The sequence below is a fragment of the Ceratotherium simum genome, chromosome 11, assembly GCF_057802395.1.
Source record: "Ceratotherium simum simum isolate JZ-2026a chromosome 11, ASM5780239v1, whole genome shotgun sequence".
NCBI lineage: Eukaryota > Metazoa > Chordata > Mammalia > Perissodactyla > Rhinocerotidae > Ceratotherium > Ceratotherium simum.
In genome coordinates this window covers 73648460-73672919 of record NC_141910.1, presented here as the reverse complement: position 1 = coordinate 73672919, position 24460 = coordinate 73648460, and the positions used below count along the sequence as shown (strand labels likewise).

The 24460-nt window shown below is 44.3% G+C and overlaps 1 protein-coding gene across 2 annotated transcripts in view; it reads right to left on the bottom strand.

The window, feature by feature from the left end:
- EIPR1 (EARP complex and GARP complex interacting protein 1) overlaps positions 1–24460 on the bottom strand; it is a 147555-nt gene that overhangs the window by 19841 nt on the left and 103254 nt on the right. For both annotated transcript variants that reach the window (XM_087437196.1, XM_004436439.3), the window contains one exon: positions 2603–2702. In XM_087437196.1, coding sequence (XP_087293322.1) covers positions 2603–2702 — 100 coding nt within the window. The remainder of the gene's footprint in view (positions 1–2602; positions 2703–24460) is intronic.

The following is a 24460-nucleotide window of genomic DNA, read 5'->3' as shown; positions in this document are numbered from 1 at the left end:
CTTCAACTCAGAGGGGTGAAGAAAGGATTTATTAATATTGTAAGGGACCATGAGGGGAAAGAGCTAAATAAGCATCACAGGAACAGAGAAATATAAGACAAGACCACCACGAAGAAATGTGTCCCAGACACTATTCGCGACTCCCTCTCGATGGTGTGCAGCAATTGGGTCTCCCCATGTATGAGTGACATTATGTGCTTTATCATTTCAGATTTTTTTATTTTTCTCTCTGAAGTTGTTACTTTGACATAAACAAATGCAATGAAATTATTAACACGTAAAAATCACATTTTAAAAGAGGAAATTGTAAGGAATCAAATATAAAAATGTATATATACCAATCAATAGAATACTTACCCCATGAAAGACAAACTATTTAAAGCAATGAATATTTGAAAGCAAAACAGGTTCCAAAGAAAGTCAGTGCTAAATAGGAACAGGTCTGAGAAGGAACGGCGCTGGCGGGAATTGAGAAGATGCAGCTACCCCTGCCCCGGGTGACTAACACCGAGGATGGCGCGTGGGCCACCGGACGGGATGGTGAGACGGCCTCCCACGGGTCCAGCAGTCCAACGACCAAGCGTACAGGAGCAGCTGATATGTCTGATGGCCGAAACCCTTAGGCCCGTGCACCCGTGAGTGAAAGGAAGGAAAGCTGCAAGGTCACCGGGTCACAGTCTATCGCCATGTTTACAACTCATGCAGAGACTTGAAAAAAGCTAGTCAACACCCTGAAGTCAGTATTTTACGACTGCTCCTACCAGTATTTTATGACTGTTAAAAAGGGTGATTTTACACAACTGAACAACAAAAAAATAAACAACCCGATCAAAAAATGGGCAGAGGAAATGAACAGACACTTCTCCAAAGAAGATATACAGATGGCCAATAGGCACATGAAAAGATGTTCAACATCACTAATCATCAGGGAAATGCAAATCAAAACAACACTAAGATACCACCTCACGCCTGTTAGAATGGCTATAATCACCAAGACAAAAAACAAGTGTTGGAGAGGATGTGGAGAAACAGGAACCCTCATACACAGCTGGTGGGAATGCAAACTGGTGCGGCCTCTCTGGAAAATGGTATGGAGATTCCTTAAAGACTTAAAAATAGAGATGCCCTATGACCCAGCCATCCCATTACTGGGAATCTATCCAACGAACCTGAAATCAACAATCAAAAGAGGCTTATGCACCCCTATGTTCATTGCAGCATTATTCACCATAGCCAAGAAGTGGAAGCAACCTAAGTGTCCCTCAACTGACGATTGGATTAAGAAAATGTGTTATATATATACAATGGAATACTACTCAGCCATAAAAAAAGACAAAATCGTCCCATTTGCAACAACATGGATGGGCCTGGAGCGTATTATGTTAAGTGAAATAAGCCAGAAAGAGAAAGACAAACACTGTATGATCTCACTCATATAAACCAACACATGGACAGAGAAAACTGTACTGTGGTTACCACGGGCAGTGGGGGAGAGGGGTGGGCACAAGGGGTGAAGGGAGTCATATATATGGTGATGGACAAACAAAAATGCACAACCCAAAATTTCACAATGTTAAAAACCATTAAAACATCAATAAAAAAAAAAAAAAAACACCACTTGGGGGTGTATTTACCAGTTGCCTGACAATCTAAAGGTGAGTACTGATGGGCATCTGCCCTAGTGGGAGACATAAGAAGAGCCTTTTGCCCACTGGAAGATAAAACCAAAGATAACTGGTCTAATACTGAAATATGCACATCATAGAGGAAACCAAGTAATTAAAAACAGACAGGGGATAGAATGGCTGAGAGAAGGAAGGAAAAATGCTATTCGAAGATTAAGTTTCTAAGAATAACAGAACTTTCCTTTAGAATAACAGAATTTTCCTTTACAACTTCATGGATACAAAATGGTAATGTCTCAGAGGGTTTGATTTCTGAATGAAAACATATAAATTTTTGAAATCAATAAAAATCTAAATAAAAAAAAGGGTGATTTTAACTCAACAGACTTTGAAAATCCATTAATTAAAAAGACAATACAGGGCCGGCCCTGTGGCTTGGTGGTTAAGTGCGCGCGCTGCAATGCTGGTGGCCCGGGTTCGGATCCCGGGTGCGCATCAAGGCACCACTTCTCCGTCCATCCTGAGGCCGAGTCCCACATACAGCAACTAGAAGGATGTGCAGCTATGACATACAACTATCTACTGGGGCTTTGGGGGGAAAAAATTAAATAAATAAAATCTTTAAAAAAAAAAAAAAAAAAAAAAGACAATACACTTGAAATAGACGAATATACTTTTGGATATCCCGCCACCTCCTTTGGACAAATTGTGGCAAAAGGGGGGAGTTTCGTCAACTTTCAGGGTTCTGTGCCATATCTGTTCACGGCTCTGAGGCCCCAATCCTGAAAGGCTCTCACCCGCAAGAGCCAATCACTCAACCATCACCTCATCATCATTCAATCATCATTCAGTCATCATTTCATAATTAACATCAAAATTCCAAACATATACAAATCAAGAAGTGTGTTCTGAATTCAGCAGAAAGGTACAATGGAAAAAACACAAACATCGAACACTGTGTAATTCTTGTTACTCACCACGGCCTGGCTGGAGCTCTCCTGCAGATCCCACAGCAGAATGTGGTTGTCCGCCAGTGAGATGACTTTCTTCCCATCTCCCGTGGGCTCCCACACGACACTGAGAGAAGGAGAAGTGTCAGATATCAACATGGACATTTGAGAGGCGCAGACTTGTTGCTAAGGGCTTTTACACAAATCCTTCATCAACCAGCAAGGCCTCTTCCTGGCCCATCGCCACCAGCTGTGTTTATCAAGTGCCTTATTTGATGACACTGTGCAGGCATTGTGTTATCTCTGCTGAGGACAGAATGTCTGTCCTGTCCCCAGATTCACCTGGTGTTAGAAGGTGGGGCTTCTGGGAGGTGATCAGGTTTAGATGAGGTTGTGAGGGTGGGGTCCCATCATGGGATTACTGCTCTTATAAGGACTGACACCCAAGTATGAGAGAGCTCTGTTTCTCTACCTCAGTATCCCCCGACCCCCCACAGGAACACACAGCAAAAGGCAGCCGCCTATAAACTGGGAAGAGAGTCCTTACCAGGACCCTACCAAGCCGACCTCTGATCTCAGACTTCCGGCCTCCAGAATCGTGAGAAACACACGTTTCTGTGATTTAAGCCCCAGTTTGCGGTGTTTGGCCTGGCAGCCGAGCTGACTGCGACACTTGCCGACACATCTTCCCGTGACTGACTCAGGACGCAGAGCTGACCAGCTCCGGACAGTGAGACTCGGAGGGGCCTGCCGGGGGCTGGGTCTAAGGAGGCACAGGAAAGACGCTGCGATTGTGGAAAGGATGCCCACGTGTTTTGTAGCCATCTCCTCACCAGCCCAAGGATGCGGCCCATGTCCTGGTGGAGACGTGAGGCAGAGCTGAGAGCAGAGCGGAGAAGGGGCGTCGCAGCCCCGATGTACGAGGCTCACAGTTGACCTGCCTGTGATATCAGATAATTTCCTTACATTTCCCCCAATTTAGTCATAGTTTCCCATTATCTGCAGCCAAAACCATCCTAACTGATACAATGCATATCTGAATAACTAACAAAAGACCAAAAATCATATCGCCTCTGTGGTAACGCCATGAAGAGATCAAGAATTTTTCAGTTTCGTCCCAAGTATGGACTTCTGTTTCCCCTGATGAAATTCTTAAAGTGCTTATAAAGAGGAGAATTTCATTTCACGTACTCTAACCTGCAAGTTGCTGAAGACATCAATAAAGAATGCACTATTTCTTTTTCACACAGAACACAATACTGACTGATTGGGGCATCCTCACGTGCACCTCCCTCATACCATCTTTCAAGACTGTCAATGGAGCTATTATTACTTTTAATCACAACAGTAATATGATATAATTCAAATCCACAATTTCTCTCTCATTCACAGTTTAAGAAATGCACACAGAGTTCATAGCACCATGACCACAGGTACATCACTCCTACATCAGACAAAGAGCTTACTGCATCTTTTCTAATAACAATTAAAAATGCACAATATCCGGTAAACAAAATCAAACCACAATTGCTGAAAGAGATGCCAAGAAATGTGGTTCTGAAATCGGCTGTTCCTATTCTGTTAAAATAACAGCCAACTGGCAAACTTAGCAGAGTTCAGACAACTGACAACGAATGCCCAGGGGAAGTGCAAACAGGGAGAGAAGACGGAGAAGGACAAACGCACCCTTGTCCTGGAGAGGACGTCATCTGCTGGACGTTTTCTGTCTCAGCCCGCTCGGGCTGCCACGGCAAGATCCACGGACCAGGAGGCTTACACAGCAAACGCCGGTTCCTCACAGTCAGGGAGGCTGGAAGGCCATGAGCACGGCCAGGTTCTGGTGAGGGCCCTTCCTGGATCACAGACAGCCGCCCTCGTGCTGCGTCCTCATGCGGCACAGAGCAGAGAGACGAAGCCCTCGTGTCCCTTTTATAAGGGCACTGATCCTCACAAGAGCTCCACCCTCGTGACCTAATTATCTCCCAAAGGCCCCATCGCCAAATACCTACACATCGGAGATTAGGGTTTCAACATATGAATTTGCGGGGGACAAAAAAATGCAGTCCATATACTATATATTAGGGGCAATAAATTTAGATTGATTTATAGGCTCCTCACCAGATCACACTTATAAATTATGCATGCCCCCTCCCCAACACACACGCCCGAAAGCCAGGACAAGGACTACCTGCACTGCTGTGGTGGTGAATTCAGTGAGCAAGACCAGTCTGTGGGCCATTGCACAGACACACGGAATTTTTAACAGAAACTCCAGAAAGCCAGATTCCCAGCTAACTAACAAATCACAAGATAAGAATTAGCTCATTTGATGCCAAAGATTGACGACCTAATTATGATGTGAAGTGAACAGCTTATAGGTCATCCATGTCTTTCCCCCAGACCATTTTTATTTTTTTTATTGTGAAATTTTTGTTGTACATTATTGTTTATCAGTCACCATATAAGTGCATCCCTCCACCCCTTGTACCCACCTCTCACCCCCCTAGCCCCTGGTAACCACCAAACAGTTCTATCTGTCTGTGTATCGGTTTGTCTTCCACATATGAGTGAAATAATGAACTGTTTGTCTTTCTCTTTCTGGCTTATTTCACTTAACATAATACCCTCCAGGTCCATCCTTGTTGTTGCAAATGGGAGGATTTTGTCTTTTTTTACAGCTGAGCAGTATTCCATGGTATATATATACACCACATCTTCTTTATCCAATCATCAGTCGAGGGAAACTTGTGTTGCTTCCATGTCTTGGCTATAGTGAATAATGCTGCGATGAACATAGGTGTGCATAAGCCTCTTTGGATTGTTGATTTCAGGTTCATTGGGTAGATACCCAGTAGCGTGATAGCTGGATCATAAGGTATTTCTATTTTTAATTTTTTGAGGAATCTCCATACTGTTTTCCACAGAGGCTGTGCCAGTTTGCATTCCCACCATCAGTGGATTAGGGTTCCCATTTCTCCACAGCCTCTCCAGCATTTGTTGCTTTTTGTCTTGGTGATTATAGCCATTCTAACAGGTGTAAGATGATATCTTAATGTGGTTTTGATTTGCAATTCTCTGATGATTAGTGATGTTGAGCACCTTTTCATGTGCCTATTGGCCATCTGTATATCTTCTTTGGAGAAGTGTCTGTTCATTTCCTCTGCCCATTTTTGGATTGGGTTGTTTGTTTTTTTGTTATTCAGTTGTGTGAGATCTTTATATATTATGGAGATTAATCCCTTGTCAGATTTATGGTTTGCAAATATTTTTTCCCAGCTGATAGGTTCCCTATTCATTTTGATCCTAGTTTCATTTGCCTTGTAGAAGTTCTTTAATCTGATGAAGTCCCACTTGTTTATTTTTTCTTTTGTTTCCCTTGTCTGAGTAGCATGGAATTCAAAAAGATCCCTTTATGGCTGATGACGAGTAGTGTACTACCTATATTTTCCTCCAGGAGTTTTATAGTTTCAGGTCTCACCTTCAGGTCTTTGATCCATTTTGAGTTAATTTTTGTGTATGGTGAAAGAAGATTGTCTACTTTCGTTCTTTTCCAAGTGGCTCTCCAGTTTTCCCAGCATCATTTACTGAAGAGACTTTCCTTTCTCCACTGTATGTCCTTAGCTCCTTTGTCAAAGATTAGCTGCCCATAGATTTGAGGTTTTATTTCTGGACTTTCAATTCTGTTCCATTGATCTGTGTGTCTGTTTTTGTACCAGTGCCATGCTGTTTTAATTACTATCGCTTTGTAGTATGTTTTGAAGTCAGGGATTGTGATGCCTCCAGCTTTCTTCTTTTTTCTCAGGATTGCTTTAGCTATTTGGGGTCTTTTGTTGCCCCATATGAATCTTAGTATTCTTTGTTCTATTTCTGTGAAGAATGTCCTTGAGATTCTGATTGGGATTGTGTTGAATCTGTAGATTGCTTTAGGTAGTATGGACATTTTAACTATGTTTATTCTTCCAATACAAGTGCATGGAATATTTTTCCATTTATTTATGTCATCCTTGATTTCACTCAGTAATGTCTTATAGTTTTCATTGTATAGGTCTTTCACTTCCTTGGTTAAATTTACTCCTAGATATTTTATTCTTTTTGTTGCAATTGTAAATGCAACAAATGTCTTCTTGAGTTCTCTTTCTGTTAGTTCGTTGTTGGTATATAGAAATGCAACTGATTTCTGTAAGTTGATTTTGTACCCTGCCACTTGGCTGTAGTTGTTGATTATTTCTAATAGTTTTCCAATGGATTCTTTGGGGTTTTCTATATATAAGATCATGTCAGCTGCAAACAGCCAGAGTTTCACTTCTTCATTGCCTATTTGAATTCCTTTTATTCCTTTTTCTTGCCTAATTGCTCTGGCCAGAACCTCCAGTACTGTGTTGAATAAGAGTGGCAAGAGTGGGCACCCTTGTCTTGTCCCTGTTTTCAGAAGGGTGGCTTTCAGTTTGTCCCCATTGAGTATGATGTTGGCTGTGGGTTTGTCATATATGGCCTTTATTATGTTAAGGTACTTTCCTTCTATATCCATTTTGGTGCGAGTTTTTATCATAAATGGATGTTGGATCTTGTCAAAAGCCTTCTCTGCATCTATTGAGATGATCATGTGGTTTTTATTCCTCGTTTTGTTAATGTGGTGTATCACATTGATTGATTTGCGGATGTTGAACCATCCCTGTGTCCCTGGTATGAATCCCACTTGATCACGGTGTATGATCTTTTTAATGTATTGCTGTATTCGGTTTGCCAATATTTTGTTGAGGATTTTTGCATCTATGTTCATCAGGGATATTGGTCTGTAGTTTTCCTTCTTAGTATTGTCTTTGCCTGGCTTTGGTATCAGGGTGATGTTGGCCTCGTAGAATGTGTTGGGAAGTGTTCCATCTTCCTCTATTTTTTGGAATAGTTTGAGAAGGATAGGTATTAAGTCTTCTTTGAATGTTTGCTAAAATTCTCCAGAGAAGCCATCTGGTCCTGGACTTTTATTTTTTGGGAGGTTTTTGATTACTGTTTCAATCTCTTTACTCGTGATTGGTCTATTCAGGTTCTCTTTTTCTTCTTGATTCAGTTTGGGGAGGTTGTATGAGTCTAGGAATTTATGGATTTCTTCTAGTTTGTCCAATTGGTTGGCATATAGTTTTTCATAGTATTCTCTTATAATCTTTTCTATTTCTGTGGTATCTGTTGTAATTTCTCCTTTATCATTTCTAATTTTATTTATTTGAGCCTTCTCTCTTTTTTTCGTGATGAGTCTGGCTAAGGGTTTGTCAATTTTGTTTATCTTCTCAAAGAACCAGCTCTTTGTTTCACTGATCCTTTCTACTGTTTTTTTAATTTCAATTTCATTTATTTCTGCTCTGATTTCTATTATTTCCCTCCTTCTGCTGACTTTAGGCTTTGTTTGTTCTTCTTTTTCTAATTCTGTTAGGCATAGTTTGAGGTTTCTTATTTGGGCTTTTTCTTGTTTGTTAAGGTGGGCCTGCCTGTACTGCTATGAGTTTCCCTCTCAGGACCACTTTTGCTGTATCCCATATGAGTTGATACAGTGTATTTTCATTTTCATTTGTCTCCAGATATGCTTTGATTTCTCCTCTAATTTCATCAATGATCCATTCATTGTTTAGTAGCATGTTGTTGAGTCTCCACAGCTTTGTCACTTTCCCAGTTTTTCCCTTGTAGTTGATTTCTAACTTCATGGCATTATGGTCTGAAAAGATGCTTGTTATGATTTCAATCTTCTTAAATTTATATAAGCATGCCTTGTTTTCCAACATATGGTCTATTCTTGAGAATGTTCCATGTGCGCTTGAGAAGAATGTGTCATCTGCTGTGTTTGGATGGAGTGCTCTGTATATGTCTATTAAGTCCATCTCATCCATTTTTTCCTTTAGGTCCATTATTTCCTTATTTATTTTCTGTCTGGATGATCTGTCCATTGACGAGAGTCGGGTGTTAAGATCCCCTACTACTATTGTGTTGTTGTTAATATCTCCTTTTAGGTTTGTTAACAGTTGCTTTATGTACCTTGGTGCTCCTGTATTGGGTGCATATATATTTAAAAGTGATATGTCTTCTTGGTGGAGTGTCTCTTTTATCATTATATTTGCCCCTCTTTGTCTCTCATTACCTGTTTTATCTTGAAGTCAATTTTGTCTGATATAAGTATGGCAACACCTGCTTTCTTTTGTTTGTCATTAGCTTAGAGTATTGTCTTCCATCCTTTCACTCTGAGCCTGTGTTTGTCTTTAGAGCTGAGACGTGTTTCCTGGAGGCAGCATATTGTTGGGTCTTGTTTTTTAATTCATCCCACCACTCTGTGTCTTTTGATTGGAGAGTTCAGTCCATTTACATTTAGAGTAATTATTGATATATGGGGGCTTGCTGTTGTTATTTTATCACCGTTTTTCTGGTTCTTTTGCATTTCTTTTGTTTCTCATCCCATGTGTTGCAGATTACCAATTTGGTTTGGTAGTTCTGTATGGGGGTTCTCTTAGTTTTCTCTCTTTATCATGTATGATTCTGTTCTGATTATTTGGTTAGTGGTTACCATGAGGCTTGTATAAAAAAATCTCATGGATGTGCTAGTCCATTTTTTGATGGCCTCTTATTCCCTTAGACTAAGTCGATTCGATCGCATTCCTCTTCCCCTTCTAAGTTATTGTTGTCACATCTTATTCCTTCTTGTGTTGTTAGTTTGTGTTTAACATGATGAGGTTATATTTATGCTTGGTGCTTACCTTCCCTTGATCTTTGGTTTTATATTTAAGTGTTTGCTAATCTATTCTGGTAGAGGACTGCAATTTTTCTGGTTTTGTAGACCTATTTTCCTCCTTGTTCAAAACTTTGAATCCTCTTTCTCTTTTATTCCTCAGGGATGAGGGCCTTCTTGAGCACTTCTTCGTGCTCAAGTAGTGGGGGTCTTGTGGCAATGAACTCTCTTAGCTTTTGTTTATCTGGGATAGTTATTATTTCTCCATCATATCTGAAGGATATTTTTGCTGGATAGAGTATTCTTGGCTGAAAGTTTTTGTCCTTTAGAATTTTGAATATATTGTTCCATTCTCTCCTAGCCTGTAAAGTTTCTGTCAAGAAATCAGCTGAGAGCCTGATAGGAAATCCTTTGTACGTTATTTTTTTTTTTGTATAGCTGCCCTTAATATTTTTTCTTTGTTGTTGGCTTTTTGCCAGCTTTACTATTATTTGCCTTGGAGAGGGTCTTTTCATGTTGATATGTTTAGGAGATCTATTTATTTCATTTACTGGTATTTCTAGCTCCTTCCCCAAGTTCTCAGACATTATTTCTTTGAACAAGTTCTCTGCTCCTTTTTCCCTCTCTTCTCCCTCTGGAATACCTATAATCCTATGTTGGATTTCCTAATTGAGTCGGATATTTCTCGGAGAGTTTCTTCATTTCTTTTTAGTCTTAGTTCTCTTTCCTCCTCCATCTGGAGCATTTCTGCATTGCTGTCCTCAACATTGCTAATTCTTTCCTCCATATTGTCAGCTCTGATGCTTAAGGCTTCCAGATTTGTCTTTATCTCCTCTATTGTGTTTTTCATCTCTAAGATTTCTGATTGGTTTTTTTTCACAGTTTCGATCTCTTTTGTGAAGAAACTCCTGAATTCGTTGAATTGTCTGTCTGTGTTTTCTTGTATTTCATTAAGTTTTTTTATGAAGGCTATTTTGAATTCTCTGTCGTTAAGGTTATACATTTCTGTGCTTTCCGGGTTGACATCTGGGTGCTCGTCATTTTCCTTTTGGTCCCCCAGACCATTTTTAATGACACACAAACACCCATCGTGGCTACCTTCTTTGGTGCCATGAATCTCGGACAGTGGTTTTTCCAGCCAGATTAAAGGACTCTGGAGGGTAGAACCCATTTATTAAAACTCTTACATTCTCCACAGTGACCAGCAACATTTGGGGTACGTGGCACTTAATTAATACTTCCTCGTGAATTCTAAGGAAGAGGGAAGAATTCCATGTGAGAGTGGAGATCCTGCATTAAAAAATGAGACCATTTTAAAGTACATTTAGTTAACCATGAGTACATTAGGGTTTGGAAAACAGCCAGCAAGCCTAAAATGAGAACAATGAGAAAAAGCTTTAAAGGCTTCTGAGCAATCAAAACCCACACACAGCTCAGGCGCTTATTTTACGTTTTAAATTGTGGTGTCTCTCAAGCTCTCATCAGAAGTTTCCTTTACCCTGCCATCTGCCCACAGTTCTAACATATGTAGTTATCTGAGTTCTAAGTCTATAGGAGAACAAAATCGTGGATTATGAGAGGAAAGGAGCTGTTTTAAGCAGGATTATGGGTAACAGGCCAAGCTGTCAGACCTGCCTACATCGATGCTCGTGGATTGGAAGAATCCACGGAGTTAAAATGTCCACTCATCCTAAAGAAATCTACAGATTCAATGCAATCCCTATCAAAGTCCCAATCACACTCCTCACACAAATAGAACAAAGAATCTTAAAATTTATATAACAAAAGACCCTAAATAGCCAAAGCAATCCTGAAAAAAAGAACAAGGCTGGAGGCCTCACACTCTCTGACTTCAAAATATACAACAAAGCTATAGTAATCAAAACAGCATGGTACTGGCAGAAAAACAGACACACAGATGAATGGAACAGAATCGAGAGCCCAGAAATAAACCCACACATCTATGGACAGCTAATCTTTAACAAAGGAGCCAAGAACATACAATGGAGAAAGGAAAGTCTCTTCAGTAAATGGTGTTGAGGAAAACTGGACAGCCACATGCAAAAGAATGAAAGTAGACCATTACCTTACCCATACACAAAAATTAACTCAAAATGGATTAAAGACTTGAATGTAAGACCTGAACTCCTAGAAGAAAACATAGGCAGTACACTCTTGGACATCGGTCTTAGCAGTATCTTTTTGAATACCATGTCTACTCAGGCAAAGGAAACAAAGAAAAAATAAACAAATGACACTGCAGCAGACTAAAAACCTTCTGCAAGGCAAAGGAAACCACCAACAAAACGAAAAGACAATCCACCAACTGAGAGAAAATATTTGCAAATCATATATCCGATAATGGGTTAATTTCTAAAATATATAACGAACACATACAACTCAACAACAAAAAAACAACCCAATCAAAGAATGGGCAGAGGATATGAACAGATATTTTTCCAAAGATGGTTTACAGATGGCCAAAAGGTACACAAAAAGATATTCAACATCATTAATTATTATGGAAATGCAAATCAAAACTACAATGAAATATCACCTCACACCGGTCAGAATGGTTATTATTAAAAAGACAAGAAATAAGCGTTAGAGAGCATGTGGAGAAAAGGAAACCCTCATACACTGCTGGTGGGAATGCAAACTGGTGCAGTCACCACGGAAAACAGTATGGAGATTTCTCAAAAAATTAAAAATAGAAATACCATATGATCCAGCTATTCTACTTCTAGGTATTTATCCAAATAACACGAAAACACTAATTTTAAAAGATACATGCACTCCTATGTTCACTGCATCATTATTCACAATAGCCAAGACTTGGAAGCAATCTAAGAGTCCATCAACAGACAAATGGATAAAGAAGATGTGATATATACACAATGGAATACCATTCACCACGATAAAAAGACAAAATCGTGCCAATTGGGACAATGGATAGACACTGAGGGTATTACGCTAAGCAAAATAAGTCAGATGGAGAAAGACAAATGTTATGAGAGGTTCGGGGATTCGATCGGAGATGTAAAAGACACTTTCCACTCCAAACAAATGGACTGAAGGTATATTTTATTATATAGAGGATAGTAAAGGCGATAGTCTGCAAACAGATCCAAATAGGTCAAATATTAAGAGGGAAAAAACATCAGCCCGACTGGAAAGGGAAAACACCCACATCGGCTGAAGAGAAATGACACAAATCAACCGGAAAGAGAAACACCAGGTTGACCGAAAAGAGAACACATCAAATCAATTACTTCATATCAAATCAATTACTTCACACCAAATCAGTTACTCACAACATCCACGCCCCACTGCCGGGAGAGCCCTGTCAATCGACGCGGCTGGGCAAGGATCACACGTCCTGGGCAAGGTGTCCCTTCCACAGGTGGAACTCTCACCGGGGCTCAGTTTCCAGCAGTTTTTATACCATCAGTAATTTTCAGAGTAAGCAATTACAGAGTTTGCAGAGCAAGCATTTAGTGTTCCCATGCATAAAATGGTTATCAGTGGCGTACGTGCACTGAGCCCCCTGGCTAACGTCCCAGCCCAGTAGTTGCGTACGTACATTGTTCTCTTTGGTTATCGTCTTAGCCCGGCACAGATGGCCAGTCCATTCCGGGCCACGACGCTCCAAGAGCCTTGAAATGTTACAACTTGCAACTCTCTCCGTGGGAGAAAGGCCAGTTCCCGGGAAAAGGCCAGTTCCCACCACACAGAAAGCAGCTTTGTATTTCTTTTTTGTGCTGGTGGCTGTAGGTCAATGGAGCAGCCAAACATGGCTGTACTCATGTCAAGACAACAAATATGATCTCACTCATATGTGGGAGATAAACAAACACACACATAGATGAGGAGAACAGATTGGCAGAGGGGAAGAGGTGGGGGGAGGGTGAAAGGGGTAAAAGGGCACATGTGTATGGTGATGGAGGGAAACTAGGTGATGGTGGTGAACACAATGCAGCCCATACAGAAGTCAAAGTATAATGATGTACACCTGAAATTTACACAATGTTATAAACCAACGTTACCTCAGTAAACTGAATAAAAATAAAATGGAAAGGTATTTCATGGCAGATACACAGGTTCTGAGTGTCACAGAGAAGGCGACACAGGCAAATACCCCACACACTGCCAGCAGGCAGGACAGGCTCCAGGCCCACTCAAAAATCCCTACAGGCCCCCTGGCTGCCAGGATACACCCCCAGGAGAGCGGGCTCCACCCGTTGAGAAATCCCCTCCCTCCACTCCCAGATGGCGGGGAGGTTACACTCCCTCACACCCTGAGCAATGCTGGAGACTCGGTGGGGCAGGGGAGGGAGTCAGTTGCACCCGCACGTGATGGCCACAGTCCATCCTAGATCATCTGTAGGGCAGGCAGGTGCACATGCACATGATGGCCACAGTCCACCCTAGATCATCTATGGGGGAAGCAGGTGCACACATACATGATGGCCCCAGTCCATCCTAGATCATCTGTGGAGAGGCAGGTGCACGTGTACATGATGGCCCCAGTCCACCCTAGATCATCTATGGGAGAGGCAGGTGCACACATACATGATGGCCCCAGTCCATCCTAGACAATCTGTGGGGAGGCAGGTGCACACACACATGATGGCCCCAGTCCACCCTACATCATCTATGGAGAGGCAGGTGCACGTGTACATGATGGCTCCAGTCCACCCTAGATCATCTATGGGGGAAGCAGGTGCACACGCACATGATGGCCCCAGTCCATCCTAGATCATCTGTGGAGAGGCAGGTGCACGTGTACATGATGGCCCCAGTCCACCCTAGATCATCTATGGGAGAGGCAGGTGCACACATACATGATGGCCCCAGTCCATCCTAGACAATCTGTGGGGAGGCAGGTGCACACACACATGATGGCCCCAGTCCACCCTAGATCATCTGTGGAGAGGCAGGTGCACGTGTACATGATGGCCACAGTCCATCCTAGATATCTATGGGGCAGGCAAGTGCACATGCACATGATGGCCACAGTCCACCCTAGATCATCTATGGGGGAAGCAGGTGCACACATACATGATGGCCCCAGTCCACGCTAGATCATCTATGAGGGAGGCAGGTGCACGTATACACGATGGCCCCAGTCCACCCTAGATCATCTGTGGAGAGGCAGGTGCACACACACATGATGGCCCCAGTCCACCCTAGATCATCTATGGGGGAGGGAGGTGCATGTGTACACGATGGCCCCAGTCCACCCTAGATCATCTATGGGGAAGCAGGTGCACGTGCACATGGTGGCCCCAGTCCACCCTAGATCATCTATGGAGAGGCAGGTGCACATGCACACGATGGTCCCAGTCCACCCTAGATCGTCTATGGAGAGGCAGGTGCACACGCACACGATGGCCCCAGTCCACCCTAGATCATCTATGGAGAGGCAGGTGCACATGCACACGATGGTCCCAGTCCACCCTAGATCATCTATGGAGAGGCAGGTGCACATGCACACGATGGTCCCAGTCCACCCTAGATCGTCTATGGAGAGGCAGGTGCACATGCACACGATGGCCCCAGTCCACCCTAGATCATCTATGGAGAGGCAGGTGCACACACACATGACGGCCCCAGTACATTCTGGAGCATCTATGACAGGGACGGGGGAGTTGCAGGTCAATGCCAGATGCCCATGAAAACTCATTTCCCCTCACTTCTTTTTGCTTAGCAGGATGCATGCATGCACATTTGCATGAGTATCAATTCCAAAGTTATAGAGAATCCAAACTGAATCACCTGCTCACCTCTACAAACCAAATCAAATAGCAACTGGATGTTATGAGGAAGCAGCGTGCTTTAACAAACACTCTTGCCCAGACACAACCACAGCATTACACCTTCTTTCCCTGGCTTAAAGAAAATGGGGTCACCTTGGTCTAGTTTCATTCCAGGAGCAGAAGGAAAGAAGTGAAGAGGAGGGTAAAGGATTTCCCTCAGGAAATTGTGGTTCTCAATCCCTCTCATTTTCTCCTCATCCAACAGATTTTCTTTCTGCCTTTGAATGGGCCAAGGGATGTATTTCTCTGAGAGAAAGCTTATGTTTCTCAATACTATTATCAGAGGAAACAATCAAATGAATTTCAAGTGGCTACAGAAGTAACTTTTCGTATCTAAAAAGGAAAAAGATAAAATAATTTAAGAAAAAGAAAAAAAAAAGTTTAAAGAACACAGGAGGTAATATTGATTTGCTTTAGAAAATAACTTGGCTTCGAGTTCTTACAGGTGAAGCTTTTAAGAAATGCTTCATTTCCGGGGGAACAAAGTTCCTTGCTACTTCTGAAGGTCACAATGAATATATAGGGTGGTAACAACTGCAAAGAACACAGGAGAACAGGAGAAGGCGAGGTTCTTAGGAGGCACCACCTGCGACTTCTGACCCGAGGCCCAGGTCACCACACACACTGAAAACCCGGGACCTGGGGCCTGGGAGCACAGTGGTATCGTGGAAGGGCCTTTGGAGAGACAGATAAGACTTATTCTTGCTAGCGGTCTATGAAACCAACTGCCCAAAAAAAGGCCTGCTGAGTTTCCAGAAAAACAGTTGAGAGTGGCCGTGTGTTTTCAGAGTGGTAACAGGCACTTCCCTAAACAATCACGGCTCTGCAATGCCCTGTTTCCCACTGGAGATAAATGTCAGGCAAAGAGGGGTGGGGTCCAGAGAGAAAACTCACAAGAACCTGAACACGAGGGTATCGGGATCCTATAAATTTCAGCAACCAAGATTGGGTGAGGAGGGTTAGTCCTCTGCAAGGACCAGGGCTGAAGGTGGAAGAGCTTCAGTCGCTTCGATAAAATAAACCGCTCGTGGATTAGGGTAGAGAGAGACAGGCTTCTGGAAGGCAGCACCTACTTCTTACTGCATCTGGCATATCTGTCGTAGCTTCGCTGAAACACCACTTCCTCCAGGGAGCTGTCCCGACCCCCCGAGACCACACAACTGCCCCCCGTCCTGCTGCAGTGGCAGCCTGCACTGCCCCTCACACATGCTGTCCACTGGGCATCACTCATTCTGGCTCCCCAGCTAGATGATAAATTCTCCACGAGCACAGACTCATGCACTGCGCCATGCCAGGCACCCAGCACAGAATCGGACCAGCACATGAGAGGCACTTAATAAACAGGTGTTGAAAGAATTAATTATGCTCCCTCTTAGTGTGTGCCCAGTGCATTCTATATGCATAATATAAAATGCATGAAATACAAAATTGGAAAGATTCTATTTATCAAGTACACTCAGTGAAGACTCGTCCATCTTAGAACCCATTCAGGAGGGCTTGCTACTTAGTATGGAAAGGACCACATCATGAAGAGGTCTTGCTTGTTAATCAACTCTCTCGAGGACTGGTGAAGACAGATTAAAGCATTACAGCGGAGCACTTAAGGAGCCTCCGCGGACGCCCTCTCTGCCTGCTGTTCTCTCTGTTCACTCTCACCATCCGAAATCCACCCACTCCCACCTCTGGGCAGGAAACTGCATGGCGGCCCACGAAGCCACTACCGAAACATCCAGCTTGGATCCCCCGCCCCACGTTTACCGCCAGAGGCATCTTTAACTGCATGTCCCTTTCACCTTAAACTCCAAATGCACCAAAGAGAACTCCGCTGCTCCCTGCCCCATCTTTTCAGTCAGTGGTGTTACAATTCTCCTGGGAACAAAACTTGGGAGTGATTTCTTACATTTCCCTATCACTCTCAAACTCTATGCACAAACCAACGAGCTTGTTGAATTTCATGTTTAACGTCTCGCTGATGTGTTGCTTTTACTTCAAGTAACCCACAATCTGCCCACGGCTTCATTATTTTCTTTCAGCTCCTGTCTGGAAACAGTCTCCCTCCGTCCAGTTCTGAGCACCTGCCATATGCCAGGTTTACACAGAATGCTGTCACATCCACCCTATTTTACAGATGTGGTCACTCAACTAGAAGGATTCAGATTTGGGTTTTGAGCTCCCGTCTGTCCAACCAGCCTCTGTTCTTAACTGTCCAGGGGACGCTTGGTGTGAAGGACTGGACCACAGCGAGGAAGGATCCAGGCACTGCTGGCACAGTTACGTGACCCATTAACAAACCTGCTGTGCACGTGACAAGGAAGGGGCGTCACAACAGGGAATCCATCTCCACGCCCACCAAGGCCACTCTGCCTGCAACAACTGCTCCCGCCACAGCCCTTCATCTGGCCAACCATGGCATCTCCCCAGTTAGCCTGTCAGCTCCCTGAGTCAGCGCACTGGGCCTGCCCAGTCACCAGACCCCAACATCAGGCACCCCAAGTCCCCAGGAGCGCTGGTACCGCTAACATCTCGACTCTCAAAACGCCCTCCTTCATCGGGAAGATGGACTTGCCCACTCTAAGGGTTGCTGTAAGGATAACATGACTTAGTCCTGAGTTCCAGCAAATCAGAGTTCCTCAGACCAAGGGCTGCAATCCACTAACGGGCCTCGAAGTCACTTCAGAGAGCATGGACAGAACCGAGGAGACGCCGCGCTAGTATGTTTTCAGGGTAAACAGGACTTTGCGAAACGTTCATCTCAGCTATGTGCATATATACTTATGTGTGTGGAGGGTCATGATGTAAAATTACCTCTTTCTGTAGGTTCAGTCAAAAGGCATTTGGAGAATACTGCCGTGGCCCACTAACACTGGTCTGTTGTAGTCATTTTAAGCATTTGGCTGGAATTTCCTTTACAGTGCATCGCATGGCCTTTTTCAGGAGTGCAGTGAGCACACAGCCTGGCTTGATGCCCCATTCCTGCACTCTGTTCCAGCACCAGGATGCATTCACACTCCTCCCGGGTTACAGAGCCGTTGCTGTGTGAAACGGCCCTGAGGTGTTGGCCTTTTGTATTGGGGTGTGCGTTGTGACAACTGAGTCTGCAACACTGCTGACGGCTGTCTACTACGCCACTGGCTACTGCATGTGTCCTGGCAGCATTGCCTCACTGCCTTGTAACTGAGCTTCATGACTGACAAGTATTAATAATAAACAATGCCACGTGGGCACTGCAGGAACTCTCCTGAGAAAAATACATGAAGCCATAGCGCTCGCCTTCATGAAATCTTGTTTTAAGCTGTATTATTTATATTCTAATTTAAAGTCATATATGCTCATTAAAAATTTTTAAACTTTAGAAAAGCCAAAGTCTCCTGTCTTCCCAGCCAGGTGACATGCAGCTCTCCAGGTCTTTTCCATACATAGGCTGATACACGTAATAGAATCATAGGTGTTACAGAAATGTGGTCATAACAAGACTCTGCAACTTGATTTTTTTACTTAAAATATATCCCGGGTAAAAGACACAAATTTTTTTGACATGCAATTGCATGTCAAATAGATGCAATTCTTCGCAAAAGCTCCACAGAATTAATTCTGTTGTACGGATTTCCCCGACTTTTAATCCAAGCCCCCACTGTCGGACGTTTCAGCTGCTCCCGATGGTTCAGTGACACACAACGAAGCCGAGTGTCCTGGGGGTGTCCTTCCAGCACAGGTTAGGATAAGTTCTTATAACAGTAACTCTGGGTCAGAGACCAGACATGTTCTCAACTGTCTTCCCCAAAAGTACCTTTCCCCCATGTTCTCATCGGCCCTGCTTTTAGCCATAATTGGATCTTGGCCATTCTGCTAAGAACTCCCCACTCCCACCCCGAAGGCCTATCTCTGCTGCTTGAATTTGCATTTCCTTGACGGACATCCTGGCAAACCTGTATCGGCTGCTTCTATTTCTTCTGTGAATTGCTCGCTCACTCACAACATTTATTTGGAAGTCAAGCTAAGGAGACTTCAGAGGAAAGTTTGTGACTTGAAGTGACCAGTCTTCATCATGTTCCCTCTGGTTCCCTCCAGAACATGAGTCCTGGACAGGGGAAGCGTGACAGTGACCCAAGAAATCACTGATTCTCCTTGAGAACTTCATCAAATCCACAGAATTGGAAAACAGATTCATAAAATTACTCACAATAATATTAGCCAAATATATTATTTGTCCAACAAAATTTAAAAATTTTAATTAAAGTCAGGAATCAATATTCTAAGTACTCTGAGCAGGTGTCAGCAAACTTTTTCTGTAAAAGGCTAGATAATAAATATTTCAGGCTTTGTGGGCCATTTTAGGGTGAACTATTCTGCTCTGTCATGGTAGCACCAATGCAGCCACAGAGAAGACATCCAAATGGCTGTGGCCGTGATCCAGAGAAGCTTTACTTACAAAAGAGACAGCAGGCCAGGTGAGGCCCGAGGGCCACGGTGTGCGAGGAGCAGGTGCGGACCCATATTATTGCTAGAACAATAAAAAACATTAGCAGGCATGAGGAACACTTCATTTCTTTAGAATGACTCAAATTTTTGCTGAGTCTTTGACCAATAAATTGTGGTTTATGCTGCTGAGAGTCAGACAGAAAATATCCAATACATCCTAAATTTAGGATCCCGAAACTGAATAGCCGACTCCACTCTAACCCACTGGCTCCAAACCTGTCCACCCGCACCATTCAGAATTCCTTCTTTTCCCTCTATGTTCTCTCTTTAAGGACTGGTGTGGATGCCCTAAAGCGGGTAGGTGCTCCCTGTCAGGTGAAGACACCATGTGGGAGGCAGTGCAGCACGGTGCCACCAGCCAAAGCCACGTATCAAGATGCTCAGATCAGGGTGGAGAATCACAACATGGGGTCACAGAAAACCAAAGCCCAGAGGCAGCCTGTGACCCAGTCCAGGGACGGGACGGTCAACGCCCCACACGAGAGAAAAGAGAGGGCCCCTCCGTCACCTTGCATCACACCTGGCCAACACTGTAAAAGTGCAATAAACGTGTGTTGTAGTCAAAGTAAAGTTAAGAAAGAAAAGAAAAGAAATTTTAAAAAGGCAGCGTTCCCAAAGCCAGGCTGCTCCCTGTGAGCCAAAGCTGAGAGGGCCCAGCTTCTGCAGCCTCTTCCCAAGCTCCGCCCACGGCTGCGGAGACTCCAGCCCAGGAGAAGACAGCTCTGGGTGTGGAAGCCGGGTGCCGGGGGAAGTGGCCACTCCTGCAGCCAGAAGGCCATGTGCTCCAGAAGAGAGTCTGAAACCTCCGAGTTTAGCTGATCAGCAGGTACCAGGCCCGAGGGACTTGAATCCTCATAAAAACAGCTTTCTCTTTCACAAAACATGCGCTAAGAATTTCAGCAAAGTAATTCTTATGCAATTTAAGTACAGGTATGTTTTCCACTGGCAACTCAGAACATCTTAAGGTTGACATGCAAATCCAAACTTCACCTTGGGAAACACAAATCAAGAAAGGAAAAAGAAATGGACATTGATGACCATTTACCTGTTACTAACTCACTTCTCTCTTCAAAGACTCACACGCAAACCAAGCATTACGATGACGCTTAAAAAGACGGCTCACATGGGGACACAGGCAGCCTACTCCAGCTGTTCCTTCCTCATCCCTCCAGCCACTCTCAGCCTGAAGATTAAGATCTTCCCTCATGTGCACACCAGCAAGTGATTTTTAGTCTACACAGCCTGTTTCATTAAAGGTATCCTTACACACACACACACGCACCAAACGTAACTGGCAAGAGGCTTGAGTTGGAAGGTTCTTCAGGTCCATGCCACGCAACTGCCTAATTTTTTAAGATACCTGATAAAAATAGAAAACTTCTAGTGCTCCTGTAAGAAAGCTCTTTGAATTAGGCTCAAAATGGACTTGTTGTTTCAACTCCAAGTGACAGCAAATTTTAAGTAAAGATTTGACACATTTATTATAAAGTGTAAATTTTAAGAGGTTTATAACATACACCAATGAACAAAATTACCAGAAAGTAAATCGATAATCCTTGGCAGTAATCAGAATTCCTGGCAGACATGGCCACACCAGCCCTCAGTCCACAGGTGAAAAGGCCACGAGGAAGAGGAAAAGCCTCTGTGCAGCTGTCATCTGACCCACACGTCCCAAGCGCAGTATGAAAGCTAGGGATTCACGGCAGACCTTCCTCTAGTGAGAACTTGTGTGAGGAGCTGTGTGGAGGAAACGGCCCCCTCTGCCAGACGAGCACTGGGGATCGGTTCGGCAACCCTGCCATTCCCAGGACACGCCACAGAGCTCCGACAGCACCGCGGCAGCGCTGGCCGTGTTCACGGGGTGCAGGCCCTGTGGGAAGCTCCGCGGGCACTCTCGTCTCCAATGCACCAGAGCCAACGAGGTGGTCCTCGTATCTTCCTTAGTTCGCAGATGAGGAACAGACACGAGAAGTTGAGTGACCAGCCCAAATTTACACAGCTGAAAATGGCAGAGCTGAGATTCAAGCCAAGGGCTGACTCAGAACCTCAGGTCTTAACAAGGCCTGAAAATTCATCATTTTCAAGAAGGTTCTTAGCTTCAATATTGCCATTAGGCAAAATGACTAAAGGAATATTATCCAACACTGTAAGAGTTAAAAGCAGCTAAAGACACTGACTTTTGCTGTATTGACAGACTTGAGAAAAGCAAAGCCAGGAAATCGTAATTTCCTTCTGGTGTCTTGGTCTCTGTGGCTGCCCTTTATAAAGACACACGCAAATGCATCTGAGAAGTGGTTCCATGAAGTGATCCCTACGCATGTCCACAAGGAGAAGGGGCTCGAGGAAGAACCTTCCAGAAAGGTAATGATTCATTAACCCAAAAAAAATCTCACTTTCCAGTATGAAGGGATCTTTAAAGAGTAAACACACTCACACATAAAATGTACACACACCTAAAAACACAAGCGCATCTGACGTAGACGGTTGAGAGCAGGGACGTATGATGGATCAGCAGGGTCTGAATCCCAGCTCTTGGTGCCTTAATCTTTGTGCTTGGATCTCCTCCTCTGTCCAGTGGGACAGTCTTCCTCCGTCACAGTCGTGCGCCGATGTGATAGGTGTGTGAAGATCAAATGAGTCGAGATTTAGCACAGTGCCTGCACATGGTAGCTGCTCAACAAGCCTTGGATTTTACTGGATGCAATCAGACCTGTGCTTCTGAGACTGGGCACGGTGCTGCCCTCCAGGGGTCTCTGGCACAGGGTGGGCATTCTTCGGTTTTCACGATGACAGGAGGGAGTACGTTGGCAGGTGCGGGCCGGGGGGCTGGATGTCCCACGACGTGCAGACAGCCTCAACAACAGACTTGTTCTGCCCCAAATGCCAGTAGCCTCCTTTTGAAAAACCACAAAATCTACTCTGAAATTTGGCTGGAACATCAAAATTTCCACCTTTACATGCACCAAAAACATTCCATGGAGATTTTATTTTAAGAAAAAACACCTCCAGGAGAGGTCAGAAACTTGATTCTGTCTCTGTTCTGAAAGGCACTGAGACTTCGTCACGTTTCTGTGTCCCAACCACTTCACAGCCGGCAGCATGGCTCCTGAATCACCACCGTCACTTGCTGCAGTACCTGGGTTTCCTCTGGTGGGCTTCCATCTGAAGTTAGCCAGGCATCACACGACTCCCCCTCAGGGGTCTGATAACATTCCAGGGCTTGGGCCTTACTGTCACCTGCACCAGCCACTCGGCTCCACAGCCCGACACCCCAGGCCCTGCGGAGGAGGCTGCTTGCTCTGTATTGTTTTTAAGGTCAAAACACAAAATGGGAGACCTGCCTCATCTTCTCATTCTCTCTCACTGCCTCAATATCTTAGTCCTGGGTACGTCTCCTCTGAGGGACAGCTTAGGTCACTGCACAGCCAGCCGAGAAAGCGTCTGGTCAGGCTCTGGCCTTGGGGTCTAGCGGCGGGAGCCCTCCTCCTCCAGCCCCGGGCAGCTTGCTCAGGGCGCAGTGCTGCTCCCCCGAGGGCATGCGGCAGGGGGGTGAGTGTCAGAGACCGAGGCAAACCCCAGACGAGGGACTTTAAGCCAAGCTTCAAAATAAGCTCATAAAGGAAAAGAGGAGGATGCGTGGGAAAGATGCCAGTCTGTTGTAAAGCTTGTTTCACTGGTTCCAACACACACACACAGACACACACACACACAATGACACAGGTGAGCTGGAGCTGACGCCTTTATCTGGAACTTAATGTCACACATGCCCAAGAGTCGAGCCATCATGCTCGTGTCCTCCACACCATGAGGAAGGTCCATGAAGAATTTTCTTCTTCTCAGAGGAAATGCGCCATTTGGAAAGTTGACTCTGAACAACTGCAGAACATGAATTAAGGCGTATCTTTGAATATTCCCCATTTATTTCCGAGGGGCTTTAAATCTGTAATCTCTGAATTATATGAATTTAAAGAGAAAGGGAACACATGTGCCTTTTACACACTGCAAAAGTTAATCTTGCCATATTTATTGGATGATCCAGAGATTCCCAAAGCAAAAGAGAGGAGAAAAAACGAGGTACCTCAGAAAACGTATACTAATTTGTCTCTTAACAGTTTGTTAACTTGCCTTGAGAAAGACCAGATGCAGGAGAAGGCCACCAGCCATCCTGGGCTGATGAGAAAGCTCATGGCCCTTTCCCTCTGGGATAGTCTAACTACGTTTGAGGATGCAGGTAGAGCACCGAAGGAGAGCTTGTAGATGTTCTAAAAGGAAAAGACACAAAAACCAACACAGACAGCCCACAGAACACACCGCTTCCAAGTGAGAGACACATTCTAGTCTCTCACGGCCGCCTCACACCCTCACTTCCCACTACAGAGCGATGCGAGATGCTCTAGGAGGACAAGCAATGGGGTCCAGCATCTGCGCACGTCTGCTGGAGACATCAGGATGTGCCTCTTCCAAACCCAGCGTCACAGGTGAGTTTGGGCTGGCCCACTACTAAAAACTGTAAGAAAAACAAAACCCCACACATACATGCAAAAGAGGAGTGAATAAAAGCTGCCATCGAATAAGAAATAGGATTAGAGGATCTACAAGTAAAACCAGAATGCCCAAGTGCACTTTCCTGGCCCTTAAGCGAGGTGACCGGATGTCCTGGTTTGCTGGATGGTCCAGCAGGATTACAACCGAGGCCCCTTTCACTCGCAATTTGTGCCAAACCCGCGCCCCCGTGCCAGCCTCAGGCATGGGCTCCTGTCTGTCAACCTACCCTCGGCTTCCTGGCTCTAGGTCTTTCACCGCATTCCCTTCCTGCACTTGCCTTTTGTCCTATAGCTTGTAGTCACGTAAGACGCTTCCATAAACAAAGCCTCTCTGTTC